This window comes from Mauremys reevesii, linkage group 19 (assembly GCF_016161935.1).
Source record: "Mauremys reevesii isolate NIE-2019 linkage group 19, ASM1616193v1, whole genome shotgun sequence".
Classification (NCBI taxonomy): domain Eukaryota; kingdom Metazoa; phylum Chordata; order Testudines; family Geoemydidae; genus Mauremys; species Mauremys reevesii.
This window is the reverse complement of record NC_052641.1, coordinates 26,270,777-26,298,192: the sequence shown is the minus strand read 5'-3', so window position 1 is coordinate 26,298,192 and position 27,416 is coordinate 26,270,777. Positions and strand designations below refer to the sequence as shown.

The 27,416-nt window shown below is 45.2% G+C and overlaps 2 protein-coding genes across 7 annotated transcripts in view; one reads left to right on the top strand and one right to left on the bottom strand.

The window, feature by feature from the left end:
- Positions 1 to 922: 922 nt before the first annotated feature.
- LOC120386840 (beta-1,4-galactosyltransferase galt-1-like) lies at positions 923 to 19,707 on the top strand. 6 transcript variants are annotated; one of them, XR_005589937.1, is made up of 4 exons: positions 9,588 to 9,748; positions 15,847 to 15,949; positions 16,781 to 19,078; positions 19,162 to 19,707. XR_005589937.1 is itself a non-coding variant. In XM_039506756.1 (3 exons), the coding sequence occupies exons 2-3, from the start codon at positions 15,866 to 15,868 to the stop codon at positions 18,143 to 18,145; spliced, it is 1,449 nt and encodes a 482-aa protein (XP_039362690.1). In that variant the 5' UTR covers positions 9,588 to 9,748; positions 15,847 to 15,865; the 3' UTR covers positions 18,146 to 19,707. The 6 variants fall into 6 exon arrangements, 5 of the variants coding, with proteins under 5 accessions (XP_039362694.1, XP_039362690.1, XP_039362692.1 ...); XM_039506756.1 differs by having other exon boundaries at positions 16,781 to 19,707; XM_039506760.1 differs by lacking the exons at positions 9,588 to 9,748; positions 15,847 to 15,949 and adding an exon at positions 923 to 1,019 and having other exon boundaries at positions 16,781 to 19,707.
- Positions 19,708 to 23,420: 3,713 nt separating this feature from the next.
- FBXW2 (F-box and WD repeat domain containing 2) overlaps positions 23,421 to 27,416 on the bottom strand; it is a 10,182-nt gene continuing 6,186 nt past the window's right edge. The window contains exons 6-8 of the mRNA XM_039506474.1: positions 27,047 to 27,133; positions 26,063 to 26,232; positions 23,421 to 25,191 (exon numbers count right to left, since the gene is read on the bottom strand). Coding sequence (XP_039362408.1) covers positions 24,903 to 25,191; positions 26,063 to 26,232; positions 27,047 to 27,133 — 546 coding nt within the window. The 3' untranslated portion in view covers positions 23,421 to 24,902. The remainder of the gene's footprint in view (positions 25,192 to 26,062; positions 26,233 to 27,046; positions 27,134 to 27,416) is intronic.

The following is a 27,416-nucleotide window of genomic DNA, read 5'->3' as shown; positions in this document are numbered from 1 at the left end:
TCTGCAGAACTTCTGCTTAGCCAGTTGGTCCTCAGCCTGTAGCGGTGCATGGGGTTCTTCCTTCCTAAGTACAGGACTCTTCACTTGTCCAACAAAACTACTTTAAATTAAAACCAGCTGTTAAAACTGCCAAAATAGCTGGGTTAGTTTGTTCCAAAGGTGTGGGTGGCAGACAGGTGGAACTCAGACGTTCCCTTCCTCACCCAAACAGAAAAGTGACAGGTTTCAGAGTGGTAGCCGTGTTAGTCTGTAAGAGCAAAACCAATGATGAGTCCTTGTGGCACCTTAGAGACTAAAAACTTTATTTGGGTATAAGCTTTCATGGGCTAAAACCCATGCGTCTGATGAAGTGGGTTTTAGCCCATGAGAGCATATATCCAAATAAATTAGTTAGTCTCTAAGATGCCACAAGGACTCCTTGTTGTTCCAACAGAAAAGTAGTTGCCATAAAAAAAAAAAAAACCCTCAACTAGCTAATGTATCTTGAAAAATTGTAAAAGCCTAAATGGCTTTGCTTGGACAGTGTTCAGTGTCAGAGGGGTGTAGGTTTGCCCTTGCAAGAATGCAAAGGGAAGCCACTGGGAGGAGACTAGCAGCCTTCCTCAAGGGAAAAAAAAAACCTGTTTTTCTAGAAACTAGTCACTGCTGTTAAAGTTAAACACCAGGTGTTCCAAATAAAATGCTTTGGCACATCTCCTAGGTATTGTGCTGGGATTTGATTTGCCCACTTCCAGCTTCTCTTTCTGTGTTGAGTAATGATCACACTTCAGCTTGAGTAATTAATTTTGGGGTAAATTTAAGCAACTGACAGATAACTGGCAGGATCTCTAATGGCAAAAAAAAAAAAAATTCTGAAAGCTTATTGGAGGACTGAACAATACTTCCCTGAGCCTTTTGCTCCAGAAGGCATTTGTGACATACTCTTGGTCTCAGGGGATTAGTCTCTACGTATCCAGTGAAAGTTATTTTAAGTTACCTTTGTTCATAATTACATCCAGAAGAAGCAGAGGCGATAACAGGTAATAAATACATTGTATTTTAACTATTGACAGTTTTATCTTTATTGTAACATGCATTTAGCAAAGCATTAATTATAAGGAGTAGAGATATTTTGTGTTTTCAATACACCAGATTAATTCAAGAAACAAATGTTAAATTTTGTCTGCTTTTTGTTGTATAGAAGGCCGGGGGGGGGGGGGGGGGAGGAAACAACAACACACTGCAATAAATAGTTTGGAATTAGGAGTATGGTAAATATATCTTGGAAACATTCTGTACTGCTGCTGAAATGTCTATGAAGTTTGAGAGAATAATTTACTCTCTTTCATGTTTCGTTTCGGAAGTACTCTAAATCCTGAGTATGATTACATTACAGTTGCACTGAGTAATAATGGTCACAAATTTCTGTGACAGGAAAACAATCTTGGAGCCAGATTCTGGCCCCTGCTCCAGAAGCATAAAAAAGTCCCCCACCCCCGGGGGGGATTCTCCAAGTGTAGGGCCAGCAAAAGAGCCAGTGTACGTAGCCCTGTGGTGCCCTTCTGCATTGCCCTCAGAGTATATCTCGAGGCAGCAGGAAAAGAGTGGCCATTTTACTTTGCAGTTGCCAGGGGCGGCTCTACCTTTTTGGCCGCCCCAAGCAGTCATGCGCGGGAGGCGCCCCGGAGCCGCGGGAGCAGCGGACCTCCCGCGGGCATGACTGCAGAGGGTCCGCTGGTCCCGCGTGGCCCGGCTGGACCCCCCGCGGCTGCGGACGGTTCGCGGATCCCGCGGCTCCGCTTGAGCTGCCGCAGTCATGCCTGCGGGAGGTCCAGCCGAGCCACGGGACGAGCGCCCCCTCCGCAGTCATGCCTGCGGCAGGTCCGGCGCAGCCTGCCGCCCCCTACATTTGGCCGCCCTAGGCACCAGCTTGTTTTGCTGGTGCCTAGAGCCGCCCCTGGCAGTTGCACACTAGCAACTCTTGGCCATAGACAGCTACTGGGAGGTTGCTGTAAATTAGAGCAGTCCCTGTGAACTTGGTACAGATAGATGTCTCGTAACTTGGCGTTTCCTTATTCAAGTTTGACATTTCCTATCCTATCCAATCTTAAGCATTTTGTTTTAAGAAATCATGGTGTTCCCTGGGTTTTTAATACAGCACATGTAAGAAGCTGGGGGCAGAGGATTCAGGGATGCAATGGTAGGTGTGGTCTTCATTACCTGTAATCCTAACTAACACAATGGTGCCTGCATTCCTGGGGTGGAAAAGCCTGTCAAGTGACACATCTGTTTACCTGGGCCAACTGTGGCTTCTAAAGCATTGAAGCCTCTCCCAAAGCCATGGTGCTTCCACAGTGGCAGTTAAGCCCCAGTTTGACATTTCCTATCCTATCCAATCTTAAGCATTTTGTTTTAAGAAATCATGGTGTTCCCTGGGTTTTTAATACAGCACATGTAAGAAGCTGGGGGCAGAGGATTCAGGGATGCAATGGTAGGTGTGGTCTTCATTACCTGTAATCCTAACTAACACAATGGTGCCTGCATTCCTGGGGTGGAAAAGCCTGTCAAGTGACACATCTGTTTACCTGGGCCAACTGTGGCTTCTAAAGCATTGAAGCCTCTCCCAAAGCCATGGTGCTTCCACAGTGGCAGTTAAGCCCCAGTGTTGGAGCTCATAGTTCTCCTCTCCAGGAAGTTTGGCCACTACTGCTTCTGACTGAACTGAGGTCTGCAGCATAAACTTCCTCTACAGTTTTCTAACCATAGAGCACAGAGGGAAGCCAAAAGAAGGCTAAAAGTGGATATGAGTGCTCTCACTACATACATTATGGGATAAATATCAGGAGGGTGAAGAGCTATTTAAGCTAAAGGACAATGTTTGCACAAGAACAAATGGAAATAAACTGGCCCTGAACAAATTTAGGGGGGAAATTAGTAGATGGTTTCTAACCATCAGAGGGGAGAAGTTCTGGAACACACTCCCAATAGGAGCTGTCAGAGTAAATAATTATTTTTTAAAAGCGAACTGGACAAATATATGACTGCGATTGTATGATGGGATTGCTTGTGAGACGGGGCAAGGATCAACACCTCTAGGGCTCACTTCCAGTTTATTATGTTCCTAAAACCGCATGGTTCAGGGTTTCACCTGAATACTTTCAGGTGTCAGGAAGGGATTTCCTCCCCAAAAATTTGTCATATTTGAAGAAAGTAGCTGATTATTAAGCAAAGTGAATTGTATCTGTTCCTCAGATTTTAAGGAGTTTTAACTATATTGCAAGTTTGAAGGGTAACAAACAGCTGTTTGTTAGCTAGAGGGATCTGAAAAAATGCAAAAGATTCAGAAAAATTTGTAAAGGGCTATAAGCGAGTGGTGCCGGGGCTCGACCCTCTCCGGCGGGGGATGAGGGGAGCCGCACCGGCCCACTACACTCTGGTTGGTCCAGGAAAATAGCCCGGCAGTCCTGGCGGTAATTGCCTGCCTGGTGGAGCAAGGGGCTCAGGTCCTCTGGCAGGGCTGAGCAACAGTACAGTTAAGGCCCAGCCCTAAGTCAGGGCGGGGCAGCAAACACAGAGTCAGAAAGCACAGGCCCTGGGAAAGGGCTGAGCGACAGTACAGTCAAGGCCTGGCCCTATGTAACCCCCAAGGAGATTACCTAGATTCCTGGAGCTCTGTCTGCTGGCAGCTCAGGGAGGAGGAGCCAAGGCAAACTCATAGTCTGCCCGGCAACCACTAGGGAGTGAGATGCCCCTTCCAGGGAGGTGAGAAGCCATTTTGAGGAGAGGCTGGAGCCAGCCAGGGCAAGGGCCGAACTGGCTGTGTGGGGAGCTGGGAAGTCCCAGGCCTGCAGGCAGGGTTCCCCCTGAGAACTAGCCTCTAGGGACCTGACTGCAGATCCCCCAGCTGGGTTTTCCTTCCCCATGGATGATTCCCAATTGTTATGTTTGCTGAGAAAACTCCCCAGCCAAGCTGGGTTCACCTCCAGCTCCCCTGGTGAGACCAGTCCCCACATGGTCAGGGCTGCTGCCTGCGGAGTGTGTGACTGGAGGCTGGGCAGGAGGCAACAGTTTGGATGTGAGGGTAGTTGTATAACCTACACCCTGCGCCCCTTTGTGGTGAGGAGAAATCCTGGGACCAACGCAGCCTGATTCCCGCCTGAAGAGGATCCCTGACCGCAGACCACAGCCAACCTGCAGTGACTGAGGAGTCCAGCGTCATCTTCAAGCCTGAAGGTCATTCATGGAGTTCGTGAGTCCACTGTCTTTAGTTAAGTATCAGAGGGGTAGCCTTGTTAGTCTGGTTCTGTAGAAGCAGCAAAGAATCCTGTGGCACCTTATAGACTAACAGATGTTTTGCAGCATGAGCTTTCGTGGGTGAATACCCACTTCTTTGGATGCAAGCAGTGACTGTCTTTAGTTAGTTAGTCAGGGAATTTGTTTTGGGGACCCTCTACTCCCTGAACTGTGTCCTCAAGCCAGGGAGTGAGGGTTTGAGGATTTAATAACCTACTGCTTATTACACCTGTGGAGGGCTTCACCACCTCCTCCCACTTGTGGGTCCTTTGGGCTATACTGAACCCAGTCAGCCACACTGCTAAACCGCTGCAGAGAATTGTATAGCTCATCAAGGGCCCCAGCAAAGTACGCGTACCAACAGGACACTAATTTTACACTTGTTACATCAAGTCACGGGTATTCTCAGTGTGGGCACCGGTGACCCTAAAAATAGTGTTTCACCCTGTTATGTTGTATTTGTTGACTGTTTAATATAATTGTTGTGTTGAATATATTTTTATGTGTTGTGTTATTTCTTGGAAGTCTCCAACTATCTGGCAAGTAAGTGGGGATTCCTCTGTAGTTAGAATTTTCCGCCCAAGCTGCCCTGGTGACCCTGCCAGGAAGGAGCAAGGGGGAGGAGGCACCGCCAAATAATTTCATAACAAAAAAAAAAGATTCACCCTGCTGAGTGGGTGGCGGGATCCAAAAGAACCCAGACCTGTCCATCAAAACCTGTAAGCGAATTGCCATTAAAGAAGGTAATCAGGTGGAGAGGGGCGCTACACCTAGGTCAGGGCAAGGCAGCAAACACAGAGTCAGAAAGCTCAGGCCCTGGGGCAGGGCTGAGCAACAGTAATAGTTACAGTTAGTGGCCTCCTCAGGCCAGGGAGAGGGGGAGTCTGCCACCCCAGAGTGGAGTGGCAGGGGGGATGCAGGCCCACTCACTCCACTGCGTCCCAGGCCGGGGCCCTAGTAACGGCTATTATTTCGCTGTTCAGTCAGTGGGGATCCTGACCGCAACACACGGACATAGGCTCCGGTAAGGCCGCAGCCTGACTGGAGTTGGCTGCCCCCAGGCTACTTCCGTACTCCCCCTCGGGGCCTACCTGGGCCCTGACATAGACCTCTGGAGGGTCCACGAGCATGGGCTCATCCCATCCAGGGCTGGGTGGTAGGTCCAGCAACTCCGCGGGATAGTCGGCCCAGGGAAGCTCCGGTGGCTCCTCCAGGTAGCAGCAGGCACGGGGAAGTTCAGGCCAGTCTGGGCGGCTGCTCTGGGTCGCAGGGGCATCCCAGTCTCGAGCTCCCTGAGGGACATCTGCTCTCTTCAGCAGCTGGTGCCTGACTGAGCTCTCAGGGCCAAACTTTTATAGTTCCGGGTCGCCGCCTGACCCTTTGAGGGGCGGGCTAGAGCTCCGTAGCTCCGCCCACTCTGGCCTCCGGCTGGGCTCTCCCTCCTCTGGGCTGGAGGGGAGCCATGCCGGCTCACTACAAGGGCCCATTTAAAATTAATTTAAACTCCTGAATTAACAGATTTAGTTGAAAGTCCTCAGAAAATTCAATCTTAATTAACAGATTATGTTCTCTAAATTTGGAGAAGATGCATCATATGAGGTTGAATGCCTGTTTAAAATGGAAAAACTGAATCCACCCTTAATTATAGAGGTGAAACAGGGCCTCTTTAATACATCAGAAAGAGGTGTTGGAGCAGGGGGTCATGGCTCAGTATAGCTGGGTTCTATTCCCAGTCTTGCCACGTGCCTTGGGTGCATCACATTCTCTGTCCCTCACTTTTCTTTCTCTCTCTAAGTTAGAAATAATACTGTGCTCATGAAGGGGCTTAATTAATATTTAAGTGCTTTGAGATCCTCTACTACAAAGTGCTATCAAAGTCCAAGAAATATACATTTTAAAGTATATATGCTCAGATGTTCTGATTTTGTAATGAACTGAGTAATCTATGAATCATTGAAATATATGTCACGAGAACTAAGACATGAACATCTAAGATCCTTAGCTAAAAAGGCAAAGGACTACATTACTTCTGACAAGAAATACGTGGACAAACTTCCTAAATTTGTGCTTAATTCTTACAAGTTGTACAATCAGTATTAGTTAATCTGTAATACGAATGAGAACAGTAAACCAAGTACTTAGCAGTTTTACTTCTCTTCTGAACATGTGACTTGCTGCAGCATTGACACCCACTAGAAACACATTTTCCTTGCATTGTGCAATGCCTTGATTTTTCCATTGAAGAGTCTCATCCAAACCCACCTGCCAGAACCAGAAAGACATCATCCCTTCACATCCAATTTTCCTAGTCTGCATAATTAATATTATTTTGCACTTCTAGGCCATCTTCCATCCAAGAATCTTTATATGCTATAAACATTAATGCATTGAGTCCTGCACCATCATTTTTTATTATCATTTAACATTTATATAGCAGTAGTGCCTAAGACCTCTGCCTGGTTGACCTCATTGTGCTTGTCAGCCCCTGCCCCAAAGAGTGTACAGTTTAAAAAGAGCTAACAGCCTGAGCTCTCTGAGATAGTTAAATATTACAGAGAGGTGAAGTGACTTGTGAAAGATAATGCAGCAGGTCAGTTTTTCAGGTGGAAATAGAGTTTATGTCCTTAACTTCTGGTACAGAGTCTTAAAGGTGAAGTTGCAAAGGAAACAAAACATAGTGCTCTTTACTTCTCTTTCATTATAGGGAAAGAAGAAATAATTTTGAATGTCATGCCATGCCTTGGCTGTTTTTCCTAGAGATCTCCTTGGAGAACTGTAGAGGGAGATATTTCACCCCTCAGTTATATTCAGTACCATTGCTCCCTCAACAGACTCAGAGAGAGAGACAAGCCCTTTGTTAAACAGCTTTTTTTTCTCTCTCTCACCACACACACACACACACACACACTTACTTTTGAATAATCTGACTAAACATTTCCCTCTCCTCTCAGGGAGGAGAAACTTAAATTAGAAAGTGCAGGGTTGGGGGCAGGGCCGGCTCCAGACCCCAGCGCGCCAAGCAGGCACGTGGGGCGGCATTTTGCCGGCAGGGCGGCATTTGGCTCCGGCGGACCTTCCGCAGTCATGCCTGCGAGAGGTCCACCGGAGCCCCGGGACGAGCGGACCTGCCACAGGCATGACTGCAGAGGGTCCCCTCTTCCCGCGGCTCCGCTTGAGCTTCCGCAGGCATGACTGCGGCGGGTGCGCTGGTCCCGTGGCTCGGACGGAGCTCCCGCAGGCATGCCTGCAGATGCTCCATTGGAACAGCAGGACCACGGAACCATCCGCAGGCACTTCTGACCTGGCTGCAGGACCGCCGCGGAATTTCTAGAGCCGCCCCTGGTTGGTGGGGGCTTGCTAGGAACCAAGCTGGATAACTTGAAATGACTCCTCACAATATTTTCTGTTTAGATTTCCCCCCCACCTACTACAGAAAGTGCTTCTGCAACTTAGAAAATTGCTTACAAGCAAAAAAAACAGGAGTACTTGTGGCACCTTAGAGACTAACAAATTTATTTCAGCATGAGCTTTCGCAAAAAAACCCTGGAGAAATGGGATTCTTTCCTGAAGCCAGACCCTAAGCAGCCCATCTTTCAATGCCTGCTGTTGGCCTAAATACTTGGTGGAGATGAGAAGCTGTAACACGGCGGCCTTTGGCGGGACACTACTGAGAGTATCAATTCAGGACAAATTGCTTAGAGCAGGGCAGTCACAGCCCAAGGCTGGGGGTCCTTTACTACTGAGGCACCAAACCAGCCAAACAGAGAGGACTCCGGTTTTACCCCACTGGCTAACCAAAAGTCGTACAAGCAGTTCCCTCAGACGCTCCGGTTTCCCAATATCACCACCAGCACTACTCATGGGAATGAATGGTTATGAAAACCAATACCCCAGTAAAATAAACCAAAAAAAAAGTTCTCCTGATCCCAAAGGACCAAGCCCCAGACCCAGGTCAATATACAAGTCAGATCTTACCCACAACTCATGCTGTTGCCAATCCTTTAGAATTTAAAATCTAAAGGTTTATTCATAAAAAGAAAAATATAGATGAGAGTTAAAATTGGTTAAATGGAATTAATTACATACAGTGATGGCAAAGGTCTTGTTTCAGGCTTGTAGCAGTGATGGAATGAACTGCTGGTTTAAGTTAAGTCTCTGGAGTACATCCACAGCTTGGATGGGTCATTCAGTCCATTGTTCAGAGCTTCAGTTTGTAGCAAAGTTCCTCCAGAGATAAGAAGCAGGATTGAAGACAAAATGGAGAAAATGCAGCTACCTTTTATAGTCTCTTGCCATGTGGCCTGTGCTTCCTTTGGTTCAAACACAAGCTGTCCAGCATCTGGTTTGGAAGCCCTAGAGTTCTCTCCATAGGCATGTCCCTGCATGCCTTGCTGAGTCATAAGATGTATCTGCCTTCTCTCAATGGGTCAGTTGTATAGCTGATGGTTCTTAATGGGCCATCAAGCAGGCTAGGCAGTGCTGATGCCAACCTGTCTGGGGGGTGTCACCCAGAAACATAACACAAGTTTGAATTACAGACATACATACATATCTATAACCCATAATACAAAGGCAATACAAACATATAAACAAGATCATATTTAGCAAATTATAACATTTTTGCAGATATCTTACATGTCATTGATTACTTCGTAGGCGTTACCCCAGGAGCCAACATTTGAAATCCAGGTATAGAGCCAGTACTTATAACTTTAAATACAAAAATGGTACATGCATACAGATAGCATAATCAAAACTAGCAAATCATAACCTTTTCATAGACACCTTACTGGACCTCCTTTGTACAAGATTTGGTGCAACTATAGGACTTTGGTTGCAACAATAATCTATGCGGTCACAGTTCATGTCAATAACGTCACAGAAGCCCTTCTCAATAAGTAACTCTTCACAAGCATTGGCATGCAATCTCTCCTACTTGATCTGGCTTAAATCCAGGTGTCAGATGATATTGATGTATTTTCTGTAGCAAACTTCTTGCTGAAAAAGCCTATTAAATAATATGAAAATGGAAGCCTCATCAACTGTTGTGGACTCAGGGCCATATTCACAAAGGGATTTAGGTGTGGTGATGCTGAGCATCACAATGCTTAACTTTCAGGTGCCTTCAGAATCACTGGAATCCACAAATCCTGTCTTAGGCACTGTGAAAAATGAGCAGGGTAGCTACCTTTTATGGACACCCAGCCAATCAGTAGCTATAGAATCCTTCATGGCAGCTGTACCCTAATTGCCTTACCTGTAAAGAGTTAAGAGAAGCTTACCTTGAGCTGGCACCTGACCAGGGGAACCAATAGGGAGGCTGTACCCTTACAAATTGGAAAAACTGCTGGGGGGCATGGTCTTTGTCTCTCAGGCTGGAGAGAGGGGAAGGCAGCAACAAGCTGTAATCTTTAAGCCAGGTATGGGAAATCATCAGCATCATATCTAGAAACTCTTCATTTGGAACCCCAGATATGTAAGTAGCACAGGAAAAGTTAAGATGGATGCAATTAGGAACCTTTTTGGTTGTTTTGGTTTGTGTATTCCTCTATGCTAACCCCAGGTGCTTTTGTTTTGCTTGTAACCTTTAAGCTGAACCCCAAGAAAGTTATTTTTGGTGTTTAATCCCTAAAGCCTGAATTTTCAGCTGTGTTCTTTCTCGTTTAATAAAATTTACCTTTTTAAAAAAATAACCTTTGATTCCAAAGTCCTTAGACAAGGGGTTGGTCTATGGTCACATTACTAAGGCAACAGGTTGGTATTTTATTCTCAAGCCTCCCCAGGAAAGGGGGAGAAGAGGCTTGGGGGGATAGGGATTCCAAATGACCCTTCCTTGAATATTTGTGAAAATCACTTGATGGTGGCAGCAATATATGTCCAAGGCAGAAGACTGTGCCTTGGAAGAGTTTTAACCTAAGCCAGTAGAAGATAAGCTTAGGGGGTCTTCATGTGGGTCCCCGCATCCATACCCTGGAGTTCACATTTGGGGGAGGTATGCCCTGACATGGTGGCGCAGTGGTGGGATCATTTTGAACCAGAAGCACAGACCTCGGGATTTTAAAAAGACACATTTTTCCTTTTGGCTGCTAGAAAGCCAGGGAGGTTTTTGTTTCTTTTCTTTGGTGCCTGAGGGGGAACAGCCATGCAAAGGGTTCAGCCTGCACAGCCAGACAGTCCAACAAGCAGTTTATTTTTTTTTTCTAATTCTTGTGGCAACAAGATAGCCGGGGTAGATTAGGGCAAGAAACAGCCCAGTGCATGAAATTGCAATCGGGCACCAAAACCCTAGAGCAACCCATCTTCCCAAAGCGGCACACCCAGGAGAAGACAGACCCAGACATCCAATCCCATGGCAGAACTGCTGGGAGAGGCTGTGGGACCGGAAATTTCCCAGCAGGGATAGTCAACCCTCCCCAACCCGAGATCCAGGTGCCAAGATGGAAGGAAGCCCTTTACCCAGACCGAGCTCTAACTGCGGAAGACAAGAAGTTCTTCCTAGAAATGAGGCACTTAGAAAATGAGGCAGAGGAGAAGCGCTTAGCAGTGGAGGAGAAGAGTGAGAAGATGTGCTTAGAAATGGAGCTGGAAAAGGCTAAGCTGAATCAGGCAAATGCCCCAAACTGCCCAGGTAGCCCTAACAACTCTACTCCAGGTACTGCTCCCCATTCCAAGAAGTATCCCACATACAAGATAGGGAATGATACAGATGCTGCCTTAGAAAATTTTGCCTTGGGTACAGCATCTCTACAGACCAGTACATGGTGGAGCTGAGGCCACAACTCAGTGGACCCTTAGCAGAGGTGGCAGCTGAAATGCCTAAAGAACATATGAATGAGTATGAACTTTTTAAACAAAAGGCCAGAATTAGGATGGGGCTAACCCACGACATGCCCGTCGATGGTTCAGAGCCCTCAAGTGAAAACCAGACGTGGCATTTCTCCAACATGCCTACTACATTGTGAAAAACTGTGAGGCCTGTATATCAGGAGCAAAGGTTAAGTCTCTGGAAGATCTCCTTTTCCTAATAGAAATGGAACAGTTCTTAGAGGGTGTTCCTGAAGAAACAGAAAGAAACATCTAGATGGGAAGCACAAAACGATAATTGAGGCAGGGGAAATCGGAGCCAAATGGGTGGAGGTGGTGGAGAAGAAGACAGCTAGTAGCAGTTGGTGGGGATACCAGAAGGGGCAACCCGAGACAACACCCCACCATAGGGGTCAGCCCAAGGCCCCAGCTCACAAGGAGGAGCCCTCCATGCAGCCAGAGAAACCCCAGATGCCTCTTGTCCCACCACCCTACTTTCCAACAACCCACCTCGCCCCAGCGCACAATCAGCTGGGCGATGCTTCAAATGTAATGAGCTGGGGCATGTAGAGGCCAACTGCCTCAAGAGCACTGTGCCTTGGAAGAGTTTTAGCCTAAGTGGTAGAAGATAAGCTTAGGGGGTCTTTCATGCAGGTCCCCATATCTGTACCCCAGAGTTCAGATTTGGGGGGGTATACCCTGACAGGCACCCTATACAGTGCAAGGGGAACAGATAGGTGCCTAAGAATGGGATCTATAAAAGCCAGCACACTAGACAGGAACTCACCTAAACTAGCCAATTGGAGATGTCAATGAGAAGTGTGTGTCTTAAGCCAATCCCTCTCCTGGAGTTAGGTGCCTAAGCCATTCTTGCCTAGTCCACCTCTGTTTCTTGCATTGGTGATGCCCCTGCCACCTTTCTAACTCTTACCTCAGTGGTTAGAGCACTTATTCAGGATGAGGTTCAATTCTCTTCTCCGCCTAATGGAGAAAGAGGGTTTAAACACAGCGTCTCCCACCCGTCAGGAGAGTGTTCTAACCCCTGAGCTATGGAATATTCTGATGTGGCACGCCTCAGTCTCTCCCACTGAAGCTGTTCCACTTTGGAGACATAATCATTGGAGCAGGGGGACTGGACCCTGGGTCTCCCACCTCCCAGCTGGATGCCTTAGCCACCAGGATATGTAGTCATTCTCTCTCTCTCGTGCCTTGTCCCCTCCCCCATGACTCTTTATTTAGCCAAAATGGAAGTTTCAACAGGAGAGATTGAGAGGGACCTACATCATAATATCCTGTACATGGGTGATTACAGCATGCGCCTGATGGGTAGGAGACCCCTTGTGATATACCAGTGCACAATCCAGACTGTTTAGCTGTGTCATCCCTGCTCTGTAACTTGAGGTGCCCTTTACAATGGTTTGCTGCTGTCGCCACCAACCTGGCCTGCTCACAAACAGCCTCCACCATGTAACTGTGTGTGTGCTGCAGCCAGCCAGCCACACCTGGGCTCTTACCAGCCTTAGTTATGCTGCAGGGTGACCCCAACACACCCCATCTTAGATCTTCCCCCAGAAATGTATGCCCTGTACTGCCCAGCCCTCTCTTGGACAGTACAAATATATTATGTCTGTTATTCTTTTAAGGGACTTTTAAATAGTTATCTGGCCACTTTAATTTTAACACACTGGATTAGATAAAACAAGTTTATTAACTACAAAGAGATTGATTTTAACTGAGTACAAGTAACAAGGTGTAACAGTCAAACAATTACAAGAAAAATAAAGGTAAAATGTTTACTGGTGACTATATAGTTCTAGTCTACACTAGCAATGCTAAAGCACTGCTGTGGCAGTGCTTTAATGTGGCTTGTGTAGTCATGGCAGAGTGCTGGGAGAGAGCTCTCCCAGCGCTCTAAAAAAAACCACCTCCACGAGGGGCGTAGCTCTCAACGCTGGTGCACTGTCTATAGGGGCGCTTTACAGCACTGAAACTTGCTGTGCTCAGTGGGGTGTTTTTCCACACTCCTGAGCAAGAAAGTTGCAGTGCTGTAAAGTGCTAGTGTAGACAAGCCCTTAGATTCAAAGCCAAGTTCTCTCACCACATGCTTTCAGCAGTTTTACTGACCAAGCTATTTAGGTCAGGACCCCCCCCGCAAAGTCCAACTGCTACTTCTTTTGTCTATTAAGGTGCAGAGAACATGTTGGGCAGGGAGAAAATGAGAGATCTTTTAGGTCATCTGCCCCTTCTTTTTATAGTCTGTCCCCCCCTTTGAGAAGCATTTCCAGCTGGGAGCAAGGTGACAGGAAGGCTGTGTGGAAGGGAACTCCATATTGTTTCTTTGCTAAGAGGTAGATTTTTTGCCCTGTCCCCTTTCCTGCCAAAGAATAGCCATTTTGCTGGTAATGGTCCATCAGCCTTGTTTAGACCTGGCTGAGGCATCAGCTTGCCCTTTGTCTCTGAGAAACTGGCTTGGCCACTCCCCAAACTTATCAGGAAAACATACTTTTAGTCAGAGGTGAAAGTAAGCGGGTACGGGCCAGTACAGTGGACCAGTAAGACAAGGTGCAGTAGCATACTGGCAAGAAAATGGAGCATTCTCTCCCTCTCTGACTCCTTCTCCTGGCTCCAGCAATATTGAGGGTCCAGGGGCCCGGCTCCATGAATATTTGGGGCCGGGTCTCCCCCCTGGGCCCACCTGCTGCCCCCCCATGCCACCCCTGAGTGTGCCCTAGCCCCCCTTTGCTGCCCCCATGCACCTCCCTGGGTCTGGCCAGAGCAGAGCTTCTGTGTCTCTCCCCTGAAGCTCCATGCTGCCTGCCTCCATTAACTGCTGCCACAGGGTCCTAGTGCCCCCTCCACTACTGCCAGGGCAGGCTGCCCTTCCCCCTCGGACCCTTTCATTTTCTAGTGGGACCCTCCACCAGTACAGCCACCCCGCCCCCTGCCTGCAGTCACTTCTCTTGCCCCACGCTGGGCAAGGGGCAGCCCCAGTGAGGCTACAGTGAGGGGCAGCAGCAGGGGAGGAGGCACACATGTGATGGCAGCCCCCCCCCCCGGCATGGCACCCACCACAGGGGAGGTGAGGGGGATTCCTGGACCTGAGAGGGGCCCTAGGAGCATGTGCAGTGACAGTGGTGGGGGTGAGTGTGCTGCTGGGGAGGAGAAGGGGGGTCCCTACCCCAGAGCTCACTGCTTCTGGCAGAGAGGGCTGGGGGGAGTCCTCCTCTCTGGCTCCACTCCCAGGGCAGTCTGCCTGCACCCCAAACTCATCCCCAGCCCTGCCCCACCCCAGAGCTCACACCCCCATCCAGAGCCCTCATCTCCCCGCACCCCACCCTCTGTCCTAGCCCTGAGCCTCTAACACCCCAAACCCCTCATCATCCCCATGCACCCTAACCCTCTGCCTCAGCCCTGAGTCCCCTCCCACACCCAAAACCCCTCATCCCCAGTCACACCCCAAATCCACCCACAACCTCAACCCACAGCCCTCACCCCTGTACCCCCTCTCTCCACACCCCCTCCCATCCCCAAACTCCCTCCCAGAGCCTGCACCCCAGTTCTCTGCCCCAGACCAGGGCCTGCACCCCAGACCTCCTCCCCAACCCAAACTCCCTCCCAGAGTCTTGGGCAGGTCGAGGGTGGAGTTTGGGAGGGGGCAGAGTTTGGGCAGGGGCAGGTTCCGGGAGGGAGGCAAGAGCTGGTGTGCCATACTGGGGTAGATCGGCTTCCTGAGGCAGCAATTTAAAAGGACTGGAGCCCAGGGCCCTTTAAATTGCCGCCAGAGCCCCGCTGCCAGAGCCCTGGGGTAGCAGCGGCAGGGCTCGGGTGGCGATTTAAAGGGCCCAGGGCTCCTGCCGCTGCTACCGCCCTGGGGCCTTTAAATCGCTGCTAGAGCCCCACTGCCGCACCCCCAGGGCTCCGGGGACAATTTAAAGTTCCTGGGACAGTAGAGGCAGTGGGAGTTTTGGGCCCTTTAAATAGCCCCCGGAGCCTGCTGGAGCCCCGGGGTAGCGGCAGCAGGGCTCTGGTGGCTATTGAAAGGGTTCAGGGCTCCCGCTACCTCTACCAGCCCGGGTCCTTTCAATAGCCACCAGAGCCCTGCCGCCGCTACCCTAGGGCTTCAAGCACTGTAACTGCCACGAGTATAGAGATTGGCGGGGGGGGGGGGGGGAGTGATTTTGAGGCCACTGTTTATATGATTATGCTGATACCTCGCTGGGGCACCAGTGTGTCTTTGCCTCTGAAAAACTGGCTTGGGCTTGCCTTCTAACTTTGGCACATGTTACAGCAATGTTATGCAGTAGAATCAACTTTATATTAACAATGTTGCCACACACATTGTACCAGGCCAGTAATGTTTAGCAGATTGGGAGTTTTCACATGATACCTCACAATGCATACTTTGTACAAAATTTATCACAGTCTTGTAAAAAGGGTGGTCATTAGGGGTACAGTCTGTCACAGTAGCTATGGCTTGGCCAAGAGGATGGGAAGTTAGACTGTTCAAGGCTTATCCCTGGAGCTTGTGAGCCACTGACTTCCAGAGAAGCATAGATGTCTCTGTTTTATGCATAGAGATGTGGTTGTTGATGTTGCTATGTCTGTCCTGGTAATAGCCTTGAAGATCAGGACTGAGTCCAAAAACACACAGGGAGCCAGTGGAGGGCCTGGAGCACAGACTAACATGCTCCCAGTACCCTGTCTCATGGCAGGGACTGTCATATTCTGCATGAGCTGGAGCCTTAGCATTGCATTCGCTGTCATTCCCAGTGAGTTGCAATGATACAGTATGGAGGTGGCTAATGTACTGAGCCCTATGAGATCCTCCTCCAGGCCAAGGCAAAGTCTACTAGCAAGCTCGAGGTACAAGGAGGTTTGTGTTTTTGTTGTTTTTTTCCCTGTGCATGACAGATTCATTGTATGTGTATACATGTAATTGACTGTGCCTATTTTAGGTACCTGTATGGTACCATAGTATCTGAGTCTGCATTGTTAATGTATTAATCCTCAAGGGGTAAGAAAGTACTGTCGTACAGACGAGGAACCACAGCACAGAGAGTAAGTCTAACTGCAATTAAAAACCTGCTTCTGGCCCGTACCAGCTGACTTGGCTACAGATAAGGGGCTGTTTAATTGCAGAATAGATGTTTGCACTCAGGCTGGAACCCAGGCTCAGGGATCCCATGAGGGGGAAAGGTCCCAGAGTTTATACTCCAGTCTGAGCCCACGGTGTCATTTGCTGTGGCTCAGTACAACAAGGAAATTTACAGCAACTGGAGAAATAGGGCATATGGGATGGATGCCAGATGCTAAGAGGAGAAAAACAGTGGGATGAAGGATTGGTAGGCACCCTTGAGGAAAGGTAGTTTTCCCTTCCCAGTTTTTAAGAGGAATACATTATATTGTAATTAGAAGCATTAGTTTTAAAAGGAGGTGATTGCCCAATATGTTAAAATGGCTGTTAGGCCCATACATGCCTGGGGTGGGATTTGTAGATATAAGCCTTTGGATTTTAAAGGTAATATAATTAGCAGGTCCTTTGACAAGTCACAATGTACAGTGACCCATCTGAGAGCAAACTGAAACATTGATAATTGCTATTGTGCAGAAAGGGAAAACAGAATAAGTATTTTCTCTAACACAAAGCAATTGACAAGATGTGCAACTGTCTGACCCTGGATTTCATGTTCTCCTTCTCTTGCAGGTGTTTCTGTCTGAAGTTCTGCCAAAAATTCGACTGCATCTGCATTTAAATCCGTCTGAAATGTTATTCTGTAAAGGAAAATCATACCATGTACCTGCTGCTTGCATTATTGCTTTCACTTCGGTGATGATGACACTAGCTTATGTTTGGACACAGAGGCACTCTCTCCAACCAAAAATAACACAAGAAGGCAACCTCTGTAGAGGGGAAATTGCCAACAATACAATCACAGCCTTAAAAGATACTAGAACTTTTATCATTGCCCCATATTTCGATGATAGAGAAAGCAAAATGACCCGTGTGATTGGGATTGTTCACCATAAAGAGGTGAAAGATCTTTTCTGTTGGTTCTGCTGCCAGCCTGATGGTGAAATATACATATCAAAGGCAGCAATATATGTTCATTCAGATAGATTTGGATTCCCTTATGCGGCAACAGACATGCTTTGTTTGGAACCTCAAAACTGTGATCCAAACTTTGTATCCATTAGTTGGGACCGTAAAGGAAATATCGACCAACTACCAAGGTTTGAAATAAAAAACCGCAAAGTTGAGACATTTCCCGTTGAATTCACAGTGTGTATCTCTACCATGTTTGGAAATTACAGTAATGTCTTACAATTTATACAGAGTATGGAGATGTATAAAATTCTTGGGGTACAGAAAGTGATGATCTATAAAAACAGCTGCAGCCAATTGATGGAGAAAGTCTTGGAGTTTTATATTGCAGATGGAACTGTCGAGATAATTCCCTGGCCAATTACTTCATATCTCAAGGTGTCTCCTAGATGGAGATTTATGGAGGATGGAACACATATTGGCTACTACGGACAAATCACTGCTCTAAATGACTGTATTTACCGCAACATGTACAGGAGCAAGTTTGTGCTTCTTAATGATATTGATGAAATTATTTTGCCCATTAAACATCCACATTGGAAAATTATGATGACCAGCCTTCAGGAGCAAAATCCAGGGGCTGGGATTTTCCTCTTTGAGAACCACATATTTCCAAAAACTGTATATGCGTCCACTGACATATTCAGCATTACATCCTGGAATGCTGTGCCTGGAGTTAACATCCTGCAGCATATTCACAGAGAGCCTGACAGAAAAGATGTAATTAATCCTAAAAAAATGATAGTTAATCCAAGGAAAGTGGTTCAGACTTCAGTCCACTCTGTCCTACATGCCTATGGGGACAGTGTGAATGTTCCCATTGATGTTGCCCTAGTTTATCATTGCCGGGAACCCCTTCAAAGAAAGCTTCCTAGAGAATCCCTGATTAGGGATACAACACTCTGGAGATATAACTCATCATTAATCATGAATGTTAACAAAGTGCTGCAGAAAACAGTGTTGTAAGTACAGAGAATGAGACAGGAGGGAGGGGCAGTGTATGGATTACCAATATATAGAGAGAATACTGGAAACAGCACTTGCGGGAGACCCAAGTTACAGATAATGTGCATGCAGACAAGACAACAATCAGTGAAGAAATCAGATAATGATAAATACATTTACCAGTGATCTAAAGCATGTGGGGCCTTGTGGTAATCTACAATGACATATGAAGCTGTGAAAAAGACTCAAATCACTTCAATTAATTCTCCACTGCAATTAAACTGAGTGAAACATGAGAGCCTAGAGACAGTATCTGAGAAATGGGCAACATCTTCCCTACACTAACAGCTGTCTGAGCCATTGGTCAGGCTGTCGGAAGTGATGATGCAAGTGATTAGAAAGGTTAGGTAAATCTTGATTTTTCACATCCGCTGTCCAACAAACCTGCAAACATTCTGAGGTTGGATACTATTGCAGTCAAAGAAAGTTTGTGTGGCACCTAATTCCTTTAGGATCCCTTGACAACGGGGCAGGGCTAACTCCAGGAGAAGAAGGGTTTAAAAAGCCAACTCGTAAGTGACCAGAAGAGCTAGTGAACAGGAGCAGCAAGGAGGGAGTTTTGCTGGGAGTGTGAAAGCCAGATATACCTAATAACCATTCTCTAAGCTTAGGCCAATAACCCCCACCCCACCTACCTGCCCACACAAAGAACAAACATACATACACCAAAAAAAAAAAAAAAACACCCTGCAAAAATAAAAATAATGCAGGCAGCAGTCCAGCTGCAGAGTGGGAGCTATCAAGTTTATTGCACTGAAGGCAGCATGTATAATTACCTGCCCAGTGGGCAGGTGTCATATGTGTACGTTTGGTGCAAGCAGCTCATGGCCCTCAGACTGAGTATGGGCTCTGGAGACCAGAGTGACTGAATCGGCAGAGCTAAGGGAGACATTGGTGCAAGCAGCTCATGGCCCTCAGACTGAGTATGGGCTCTGGAGACCAGAGTGACTGAATCGGCAGAGCTAAGGGAGACATAGGTAAGACAAAATACCTACGCAGATGTCTGGAGACCTTTAACTGAACCAATAACAGTAAAGGGTGGAAAAAGGGATTTTTACCCACAAATCTAACAAGTACACCACAAATGCGTACATAACTGTCATTCATATGCACACACGTTAGCCTATGAGGGAGGTGTACCCTAACATTTCCGTGAGGGAAAGATTACATTTGGGCATAGGAGGATGGATTTCCAAATAATGGTCTATAAAAAGGTGAAACAAATCACCATTAGATAGGCAATACACCCATCTATCTGTTCCTCTCTACCCTCCATCGCCTCCACCTCATCTATGTATCGATGCTACCCATCTACAAAGGCTATTAACAGGCCGCAGTATTATTTCTTTTCAAAACTGTAAGTAAAAAGGAATCTAATTTCCCTTCTGCTTCATTCTTACCCTATAAAGCACCTAGTATATGTAGGGTTAAAACCAAAATGCAAACCATCTTAAAATAGCTTCCTCTATCAGAAGTGTGAAAAACACCCAAAGTGCTGCTGCACTACACAGAGTGAGCTTATAACAGTGTATTATCATAAATATCTCTTAAAGAACTGTGATATTTTGTAACTTTGTAATCTTGTAGTGTTTTAACATTTATTGTTTCATTGATTTTAATAAAAGGTCTTTATGACTATATCTGTCTGTGTAAGTTCCTGTCATATACCCCGAAGTTCCTTTTATAAACTCTGTGAAGCCTGATTCAGGACGAACTTTATCTTCTGATCAAATATATTAGCGAGCCAAATCCATACTAATTAATATCCAATAATTATTATTATTACTACAAATTAATCAAATAAAATTAAATTAAATGGATAAATTACACCAGCCCTACTAACCCACCCCAAATCAGGCTACACCCTAGTTGCCTACAAATGTTAATTGGTCTCAGCTGTGTGCAGGGGACCTCACAGACAGCTTTTGAGGAGCAAAAGTTGGTACGCAGCAGTTATTTGAAAGGAAGGCTGTTTTGTTTCTAGGTGGAGGAGAAGAGGCTGTTTCATGCTGAAGCTGCGTTCAGTTTTCCATGATCTTTCATCTTATTATGAAGAAACAGTTATTAGCTGGATTCTATTTTTTTGTAAATCTGGTAAGATCTATTGTGTTGCTCCTTTGAATTAACCTGTACTACTGTATTTTTTTTAAACTAGTTACTTGTTTACTAATGTGTTCATTCATGCTTTATTAATAGTGATAGTGGTGACATGTTTTGTATGCTAAGATACCAAAAGCCAAATCTGTTCCTCATGCAGAAGGGCCCTCCTTACTGAGGAAACTTCTGGAAACATTGTTAGGTAGTGGTGACTCCCTGTTATCTACCACTTAGGGTGGGAGACAGGTTATCTTTGATTTCTATAAATAACCTTAGGGTGCAGTCTGACATTCTGATCTGCCCAACCAAACCTTTACATCCACATTCAGTTCCTTATCAGTGAGCTTTTGTGGAGGTGCAGCAATCTATTGTCACAGAACAGACTGGAGGATTGGGGTATTAGAGAAGGGGTTTTACTCATACAGGGTTTCCACATAGCATTTAGGCTTTCATTCAGTAGTTTTTAATTTGACTCTTATATTACACTTTTGGGTTCCCACTATAAATGATTGAATTAACTACTTGATACTGTCATTTTGGTGGTTGATCTTTTCAAAATGAGGCTAAATCAGTATTTTACATATAGTCCATCAAAATAAACATTATAGCAATAGATAAGCATTATTGTTTTGTTCATACTGCTCTTCACTATGTCACCATTATGTATTTCTGTGAGGGAGACTTCTTCATCCTCAGCTCATAGTGCTGCACCACTAATTAGACAAACCCTTGTAGGCCCAGATAGTGTATGGAGGGTGGGGAGGACGCAGGGCAAGGGAAGGATAGAAGGTGGTACAATAATAAGCAACTCCCTTGTGTTTTGGGAGTGTTTGAGCACTGCCTAAAGTGAATGGTAGCAAGTTATCAATAGCAATAATGTGCTTCTTGAATAGTCATACATAGGCCTCTATCAAGCAAGCAGGATATCCCTTTAGTTTGACTTGGGTTAGCTCTGATGGCTTAGCTGTTCTGTAAAGCACTAGCTGATTAGATTGAGGTATCCCACTAACACCCTTTCTATTTGTCTAAGTGAGTCAAGTATCTAGCAGTGTGGCTGTGCTAGTGCATAAAGAATCTATAGTTAGTTGCTCAACTAAATTCAAGACAACCATTGAATAGGTACACTACATAAAGTTAAGAGATTGGTCCTACACTTATACTGGCCTTAATACTCACTTTAATGTAATACTTTTGTAGTGGTGCTTTTTTCACTGTCCCATTCTAGTTGAGTGCTTTCTACTTGGTGGGAAAAAGGTAGGATACACTACAGGCCCATTTTGTCTTCCAAAATGTCATATGACACCATGACTAAATTCACCCATATTTTGTTTCACCTTATTAGCTGTGGTGATTAGCTGACCATGTGCTTGTCATAACCATGTGAAGCATCCCCAAAAAAGTGAATATTGTAGTAAGATGAGGCCCTGAAATATAAACTCTTGTCAGAGGCGTAGTCTGAGGCCTGAAGCCTGAACCAAAGTACTTCCAGGCATTGCTAAGCAAAAGCTGGGCTGTGAGCCAGAGGCAGGCCTCACTCACAGAAGTGGCAAGAAGAGGAACTTGTGCCAAGATGACATCAGGACACTCCATAGACATAACAAGGAACAGGCAGGTGCATCTTAAAGACAGGACAACAGGATGGATAGATGTGTTTGTCTGGAACAACATGATCAAAGGGGAGCCAGCACCCTCATGAGCCAAAGGGCTGTACCTCAATATGTCAGGAGGGATGAGTAATCTATCCTGTAACTGTTGTGGCAGAGCTCTGACCTTGCTCCTGCGCTTCTAGGTGGTTTATGATAGCCTCAGTGGCTCACTGTGACCCTCCACGTAGCCCTTCTCTCTCTAGGGCCAGGGTTACAGTCTACTGAGCCCTTTTCATCATAGGCCTGCAAGGAGGTTGGTGAGAGAACTCCCAGTCTCTGTTCAGCCTCCTGTCCTGACAGGGACCTGACTTCCCCTCCCAGGAGCTGTTCCTGTAGTGGTGGGTTGGGGGGAATCTGGGCCTGCCCTCTACTCGGGGTTCCAGCCCAGGGACCCTAATGGTAGCAGTTGTTGGCAGCCAGCCTTTCACTGCCAGAGTTGCTACATTTCCCTAGGCCACTTCCCCACAGCTCTCCTGCTTCTCCCTTACCTTAGGGCTCCTTTAATGATGGTTTGAGGGTGTCTTCAGTAACCAGCCCTTCAGCCACACTTCCTCTCCTCTGCCTGACTGGAGTGAGCCCTTTGTATAGTATCAGCAGGGCCTTAATTAGTCAGGTGGACACATTAACTGAATGGCCTCACCTGACTCATTACAGGTTAATTAGAGTCAGGTGTTCTCATTAGCCTGGAACAGCCCCTGCTCTGGTCAGCCAGGGAACAGAAAACTGTTAATCCAGTGGCCACTATATCTGTCTTCTGCTATACCCAACTGGCCTGGGTCTATCACACTGTATAAAAGTAAGTCCTGGAGTGTGTATCTTTGTCCAGCCTAGGGGGCAGTGGAAAGTCCCGCCTCTGACTGAGCTGTGTCCATTGCCAGGGGGCACATATTCATAATATGTCCTGTAGAGTCTATAAGAAACTATTACTGTGCTTCGTTTGACAATAAACTTGGCTCGGGTTCCTTCCTACCTTACTAGAGTCTGTGGTCTTTGGGGGTTCTCTCGGGATTTGCTGTGTCAGCTATCTGCGCAGAGAAGGAACACACACGCAGCCAACTGTTATCATCATCGAACAAGAGCAGAGCACCACCTTGGTAGCTACTGACAACAAACATCACTCCTCACTACAGCTGCAATCAAGTTTTGTATTTTAACCAGTCTCAACAAAAACAAGTTACCATTATACAGTGGTGAATGTGTTAGGACCCTGGTTTTAAACACCTGGGATCAATTCTCTTTTTGTGTGTGACTTCCCAAGTCAATTAGCTCCAGATCCTCAAAGATATGTAGGTATGTAACCCTGATTGAAATCTATGGGAGTGAGGTGTTTAAACACCTTTGAGGCTCTGGTCCTCAGTTCCCCATCTGTGAAAAAGGAATTATTATACTGCCCTACGCAATGGGTGATGTGAGGATATGTACATTGAAATGCTTAGCTATTACAGTGATCGGAGCCATGTAAGCGTGTTAGGTAAAGGACAGAGTCATTAATCTTCAAGCAGCCTTATATTTAGAAGTAGTGTAAAAATAGACATGGAGGGGAAATTTTATTTTCAAAATGTAGAAATGCAGTTCTAAAGCATAGGAGTCAGGTAATGATGGATACAGTTTTTAGATATAAAAGTCAGATTCAGCATAATATTTGAATACCTACTATTAAAAATATTTACTAAAAATCTTCATCTTCTAAAGTGGTCTGGCCTACTAAAACTGGTCAGAGAAGAGTACAATGAATTATTTTAGTTCTATTCTTTTATGTTTAGAACTCCTGAACTTTTATGAAAACAGGGTGTATTCACGTCACAATTTTCATCCTCCTTCTCCAATCCAGATTTAACAGGTACTTCTGTACTCATTAGCACACTATTATTACGTTGGATGGTAGACAGCCCTTAGATGTCATTTGATGCACAATGCATGAGCCTAAAGCCTGCTGCCTGGGTCTTAAGTTCCTTTCCCTTAATGTTTTCCCTAAATGTATGGATTAAACTGTGCTCAGGCACTCGAACTCTAGAAAACAGTTATGCAATGTTAATAAAGCCATGCTGGATGAACTGCTGGAGAATTTTGTGCAAATAAATATTCCATGTTTCAGTCCCTGAGGAAAGACCAACACATGGTACAAAATATTTATTCAATAACTCTGCAATGGCACATTAAACTTGCAGGTTGGTTTTATTGTGCTGTATATCCTGTCCAGGAAAAGAGAGTTTATTTCTGTGCCAATTCCACTCCAGCAGTGAACTGTGAAAAAATCACCCACAAATTCTCCAAGTTCAAATCCTGCAGTTATTTATGCTGCTTATGTCTAAGAATTTGCCCCAGTCTGGCCAAGGGAAGGGAATATCACATTAACACAGCACCCTACTTAAAAGGAAACAAGCTATTGCTGTCATCAAGAAATATTCTGATAGTGGCAAAAGGACGTAACTGCTTCCTTGACTTCAGGTTGCTAAGAGTTTAAAACTACAATAAGGAGAAACCAAGTTCCTGAACAGGCTGATAGTTGAGGAAACCATGCAGTTGTGCACTGAATATTCTACGTACTGGTGTGGTTTTAGCACTGTGATTAGCACTTGATGTTACATGTATAAAAGCCTATCATAACAAGATAGTAGCTTCACCTTCTTTTTCAGCAAAAGATATAGAAGTCTTTCAGATCAAACACCATTTCATTTTAGACTTAAATGATAGATGAGTGATTTAAACTTTTATAATCTATACTTTGTCAAGAAAACTCAAATATGTGTGCTTAAATCCGAGTACAGATTAAATTCATTGGCAAATATTGTTAGCATGCTATGTTGTATTATGTCAAAACAAGCCCATCTCTCCCAAATGCCCTAGAAAACAAAAAATAAATGATTGTGCATTGCATGATGATACCATTAGGTGTGCAACTTTGGTTCATGCAAAGTCTTCTTTCATGGACACACTGCTTCCAGCCCCAGACTCATGAATATCCTGCCACATCTTCAGCCATGTTCTTTCCACAATACCAAATGAATACTGTGGTCTGGCATACTGGTGGCAAAAACCAGGCCCATGTCATTTTGGCCATCTAGTCCATTTAGCCAAGACATTTCACCAGCCAAAAAACTCGAACCTCTCTTTGACTTTCTATATTCTGGCAGGGGCCACCGGCTAATCAATTTTTCTGTCCTCAAGTCCATTATATACAGATATTTGTTATCAAATACTAGGGCAAATATATCTCCAAAGCCCAGCAAGGACAAGTTTGCAAAATCAGGAGGCTTGATGACCCTGAAAGACAAGACCGTGTTTAAATCAGAATTGATATCACTGTATATTATTAAACTTCATCCCCTATATGCATCTACAGAGAGCAGAAATTGGAGTCTAAAGAAAAAATGATATAAGGAAGAAGTAGTTAGTTTCTCTAAAGAGCTGCCAATATGCCTTAATCCAGGCCTGTAATTCCAGTTCAGGCTCTGTGTATTTAAGATTGCCCATTTAAAACTTCATGACTGTAGATTAAAGCCTCTCTCTTAACAAAAAAAGAAGTTTCCACAAGGGAGGCACTTCTGAAATCTTTACCCAGTGTTCCCAGGAGGAAACCCCTCACTTCTATGGAATCTCCCCTTCACACTCCTCACAAGAGGCTGCTCTAGGTCCATTCCTTCTTATTAGAAAATGTCCCACAAAGATATATCTGAAGCCAGATGAGGAGGTGAAACTACCCAAAAGCAGGTAACAAAGGTAAAACTGCTTTTCTTTTGGGTTAGCGCCACAGCTGGCTGAATGAGCTAGTATCCTTCAAAAGAGGTCTGTCAGTATTTCCATAATAATTCCTATTCTTGGGAAATTATGATTTTGGATGCCAACACTATTCTGGGACTGAGCATACCATTAAGAGTAAGGCCATAACAGAACTTAATCTTCTCTGACCCTCTCACCTGCAGTTTGCAGGACATCTGACTACATCATTCTATTAAATTGAGGTGTTTTATGATGTGTCTCAAGCCTAACAGTACCACGAGAGGGATGGTCCTTATGCTTCTTTGTCCCACCAAATGGCTCTGCAGTCTCCCACAGTGGTTTTGAACCAGATTGTTTTTTAAACCTCAACAGTAAAGCTTCACATGCAAAGTTAGTCTCAAACTGAAAGATTTACCTGAGAATATCATAGCTGGCGAAGTCCCACTGGTACAATCCTAGAGCTGAACTGCACACTATGTATTTACCATCGAAGTGCAGTCTGGGCTGCAGTGAGATACTGCGATCTTCCGATACGGACAGGGTTTTTAAGCATTTGCAGTTTATTTCTCTTCCAATAGGCCAAATCTGCAATTTAAAAAAATCAATTTTTTCATACTATAAAGTATCTCAAGCTGTAAACTGCTACATGAATGCAGAGCGATTGCTTTGCACTTATTTATGTGGTAGTCATTCTGGGCTGCCAACAACTAGTGAATTTAGACAAGTTATATTTCAGACAATTTCTGGAAGTGGAGTTCCTGACTATAGAAAGTATTTGGTTTTCAGGTTTTTCTTGCTTTTAGTCTACAGAATAGTAGTAGTATTGATTCAAGCCTGAAGAGTTCCACTGAAGAGGCTTCTTTAGTTAATACTCAATCTCTTGAATACAGATTAAGTGAACAAGAAAACAGACTAGTTTTAGCAACAACAAATGTTTCACCAAATCTTTTGCTAGTCTTCTTAACTGTATTAACTTTCTCTACCCAAACAGAAGATTAATAAAGTCCCAACAAGCACACTTATGAGAAACATTGTGAAACTCTAAACTATTTATTAAAATCAGAACTCCTCCCAACCTATAAACCCCCTTACTGAAGAAGAGTTTGCAACAAGAGTACAGTTGGCAGAGGCTGAAGGCACTTGGACTTATGCCTTACAGCAAACCCAGGGCTACCCACTTAATGCACACTCAGCCATCTGATATTCAGTCTTAAAATATAAAGCAAAGCATAGAACCACCACTAACTTCAAAGACCCATTTGTCTTCTATACAGTGCTTCACTGATGGATTTTTCCCCACAGCCTATGTGCTCTTAAAAGCTCCAATGCATGCCCTAACTGCAGAAAGTACCATACTTCTCTGCACTGTGATACACATTTAAACAGACGCAGTACCTACCTTGATTTCATACTTATCTGCACTTAAAAGAATATAATCCCCAGGACTATGCATGAGAGATTTGACTTTACACTTCTGCAAAACCACCTGCGATTGAAGAAAAAGTTAAATAGGTCTAAAGCTCACTAAACAGATTCCCTATTTTGTAAAATGTTGAATTACCTATTCAAATCTAGTGTAAAACTTGCTCTGGTTTATTGACAATTTGAGTAATGGAGGGTTAAATACACTTGCAATTTTGCTATGACTGTGCCTGTTGGGCCCAGGTTCTTTTAAGAAAGAATACTCTGTCATCAAAAAGAACCCAGAACAATTTAGATTTTGTGTCCCCACTGCTGACAATTCACTGTGACAGAAAACCCTCTCATGT

Coding starts and splice junctions, on each gene's coding strand:
- LOC120386840 (XM_039506756.1), top strand. CDS start 15,866: ATGGAGGTGGCTAATGTACTGAGCCCTATGAGATCCTCCTCCAGGCCA. Junction 15,950..16,780: donor CAAGCTCGAGGTACAAGGAG/GTTTGTGTTTTT, acceptor CTTCTCTTGCAG/GTGTTTCTGTCTGAAGTTCT.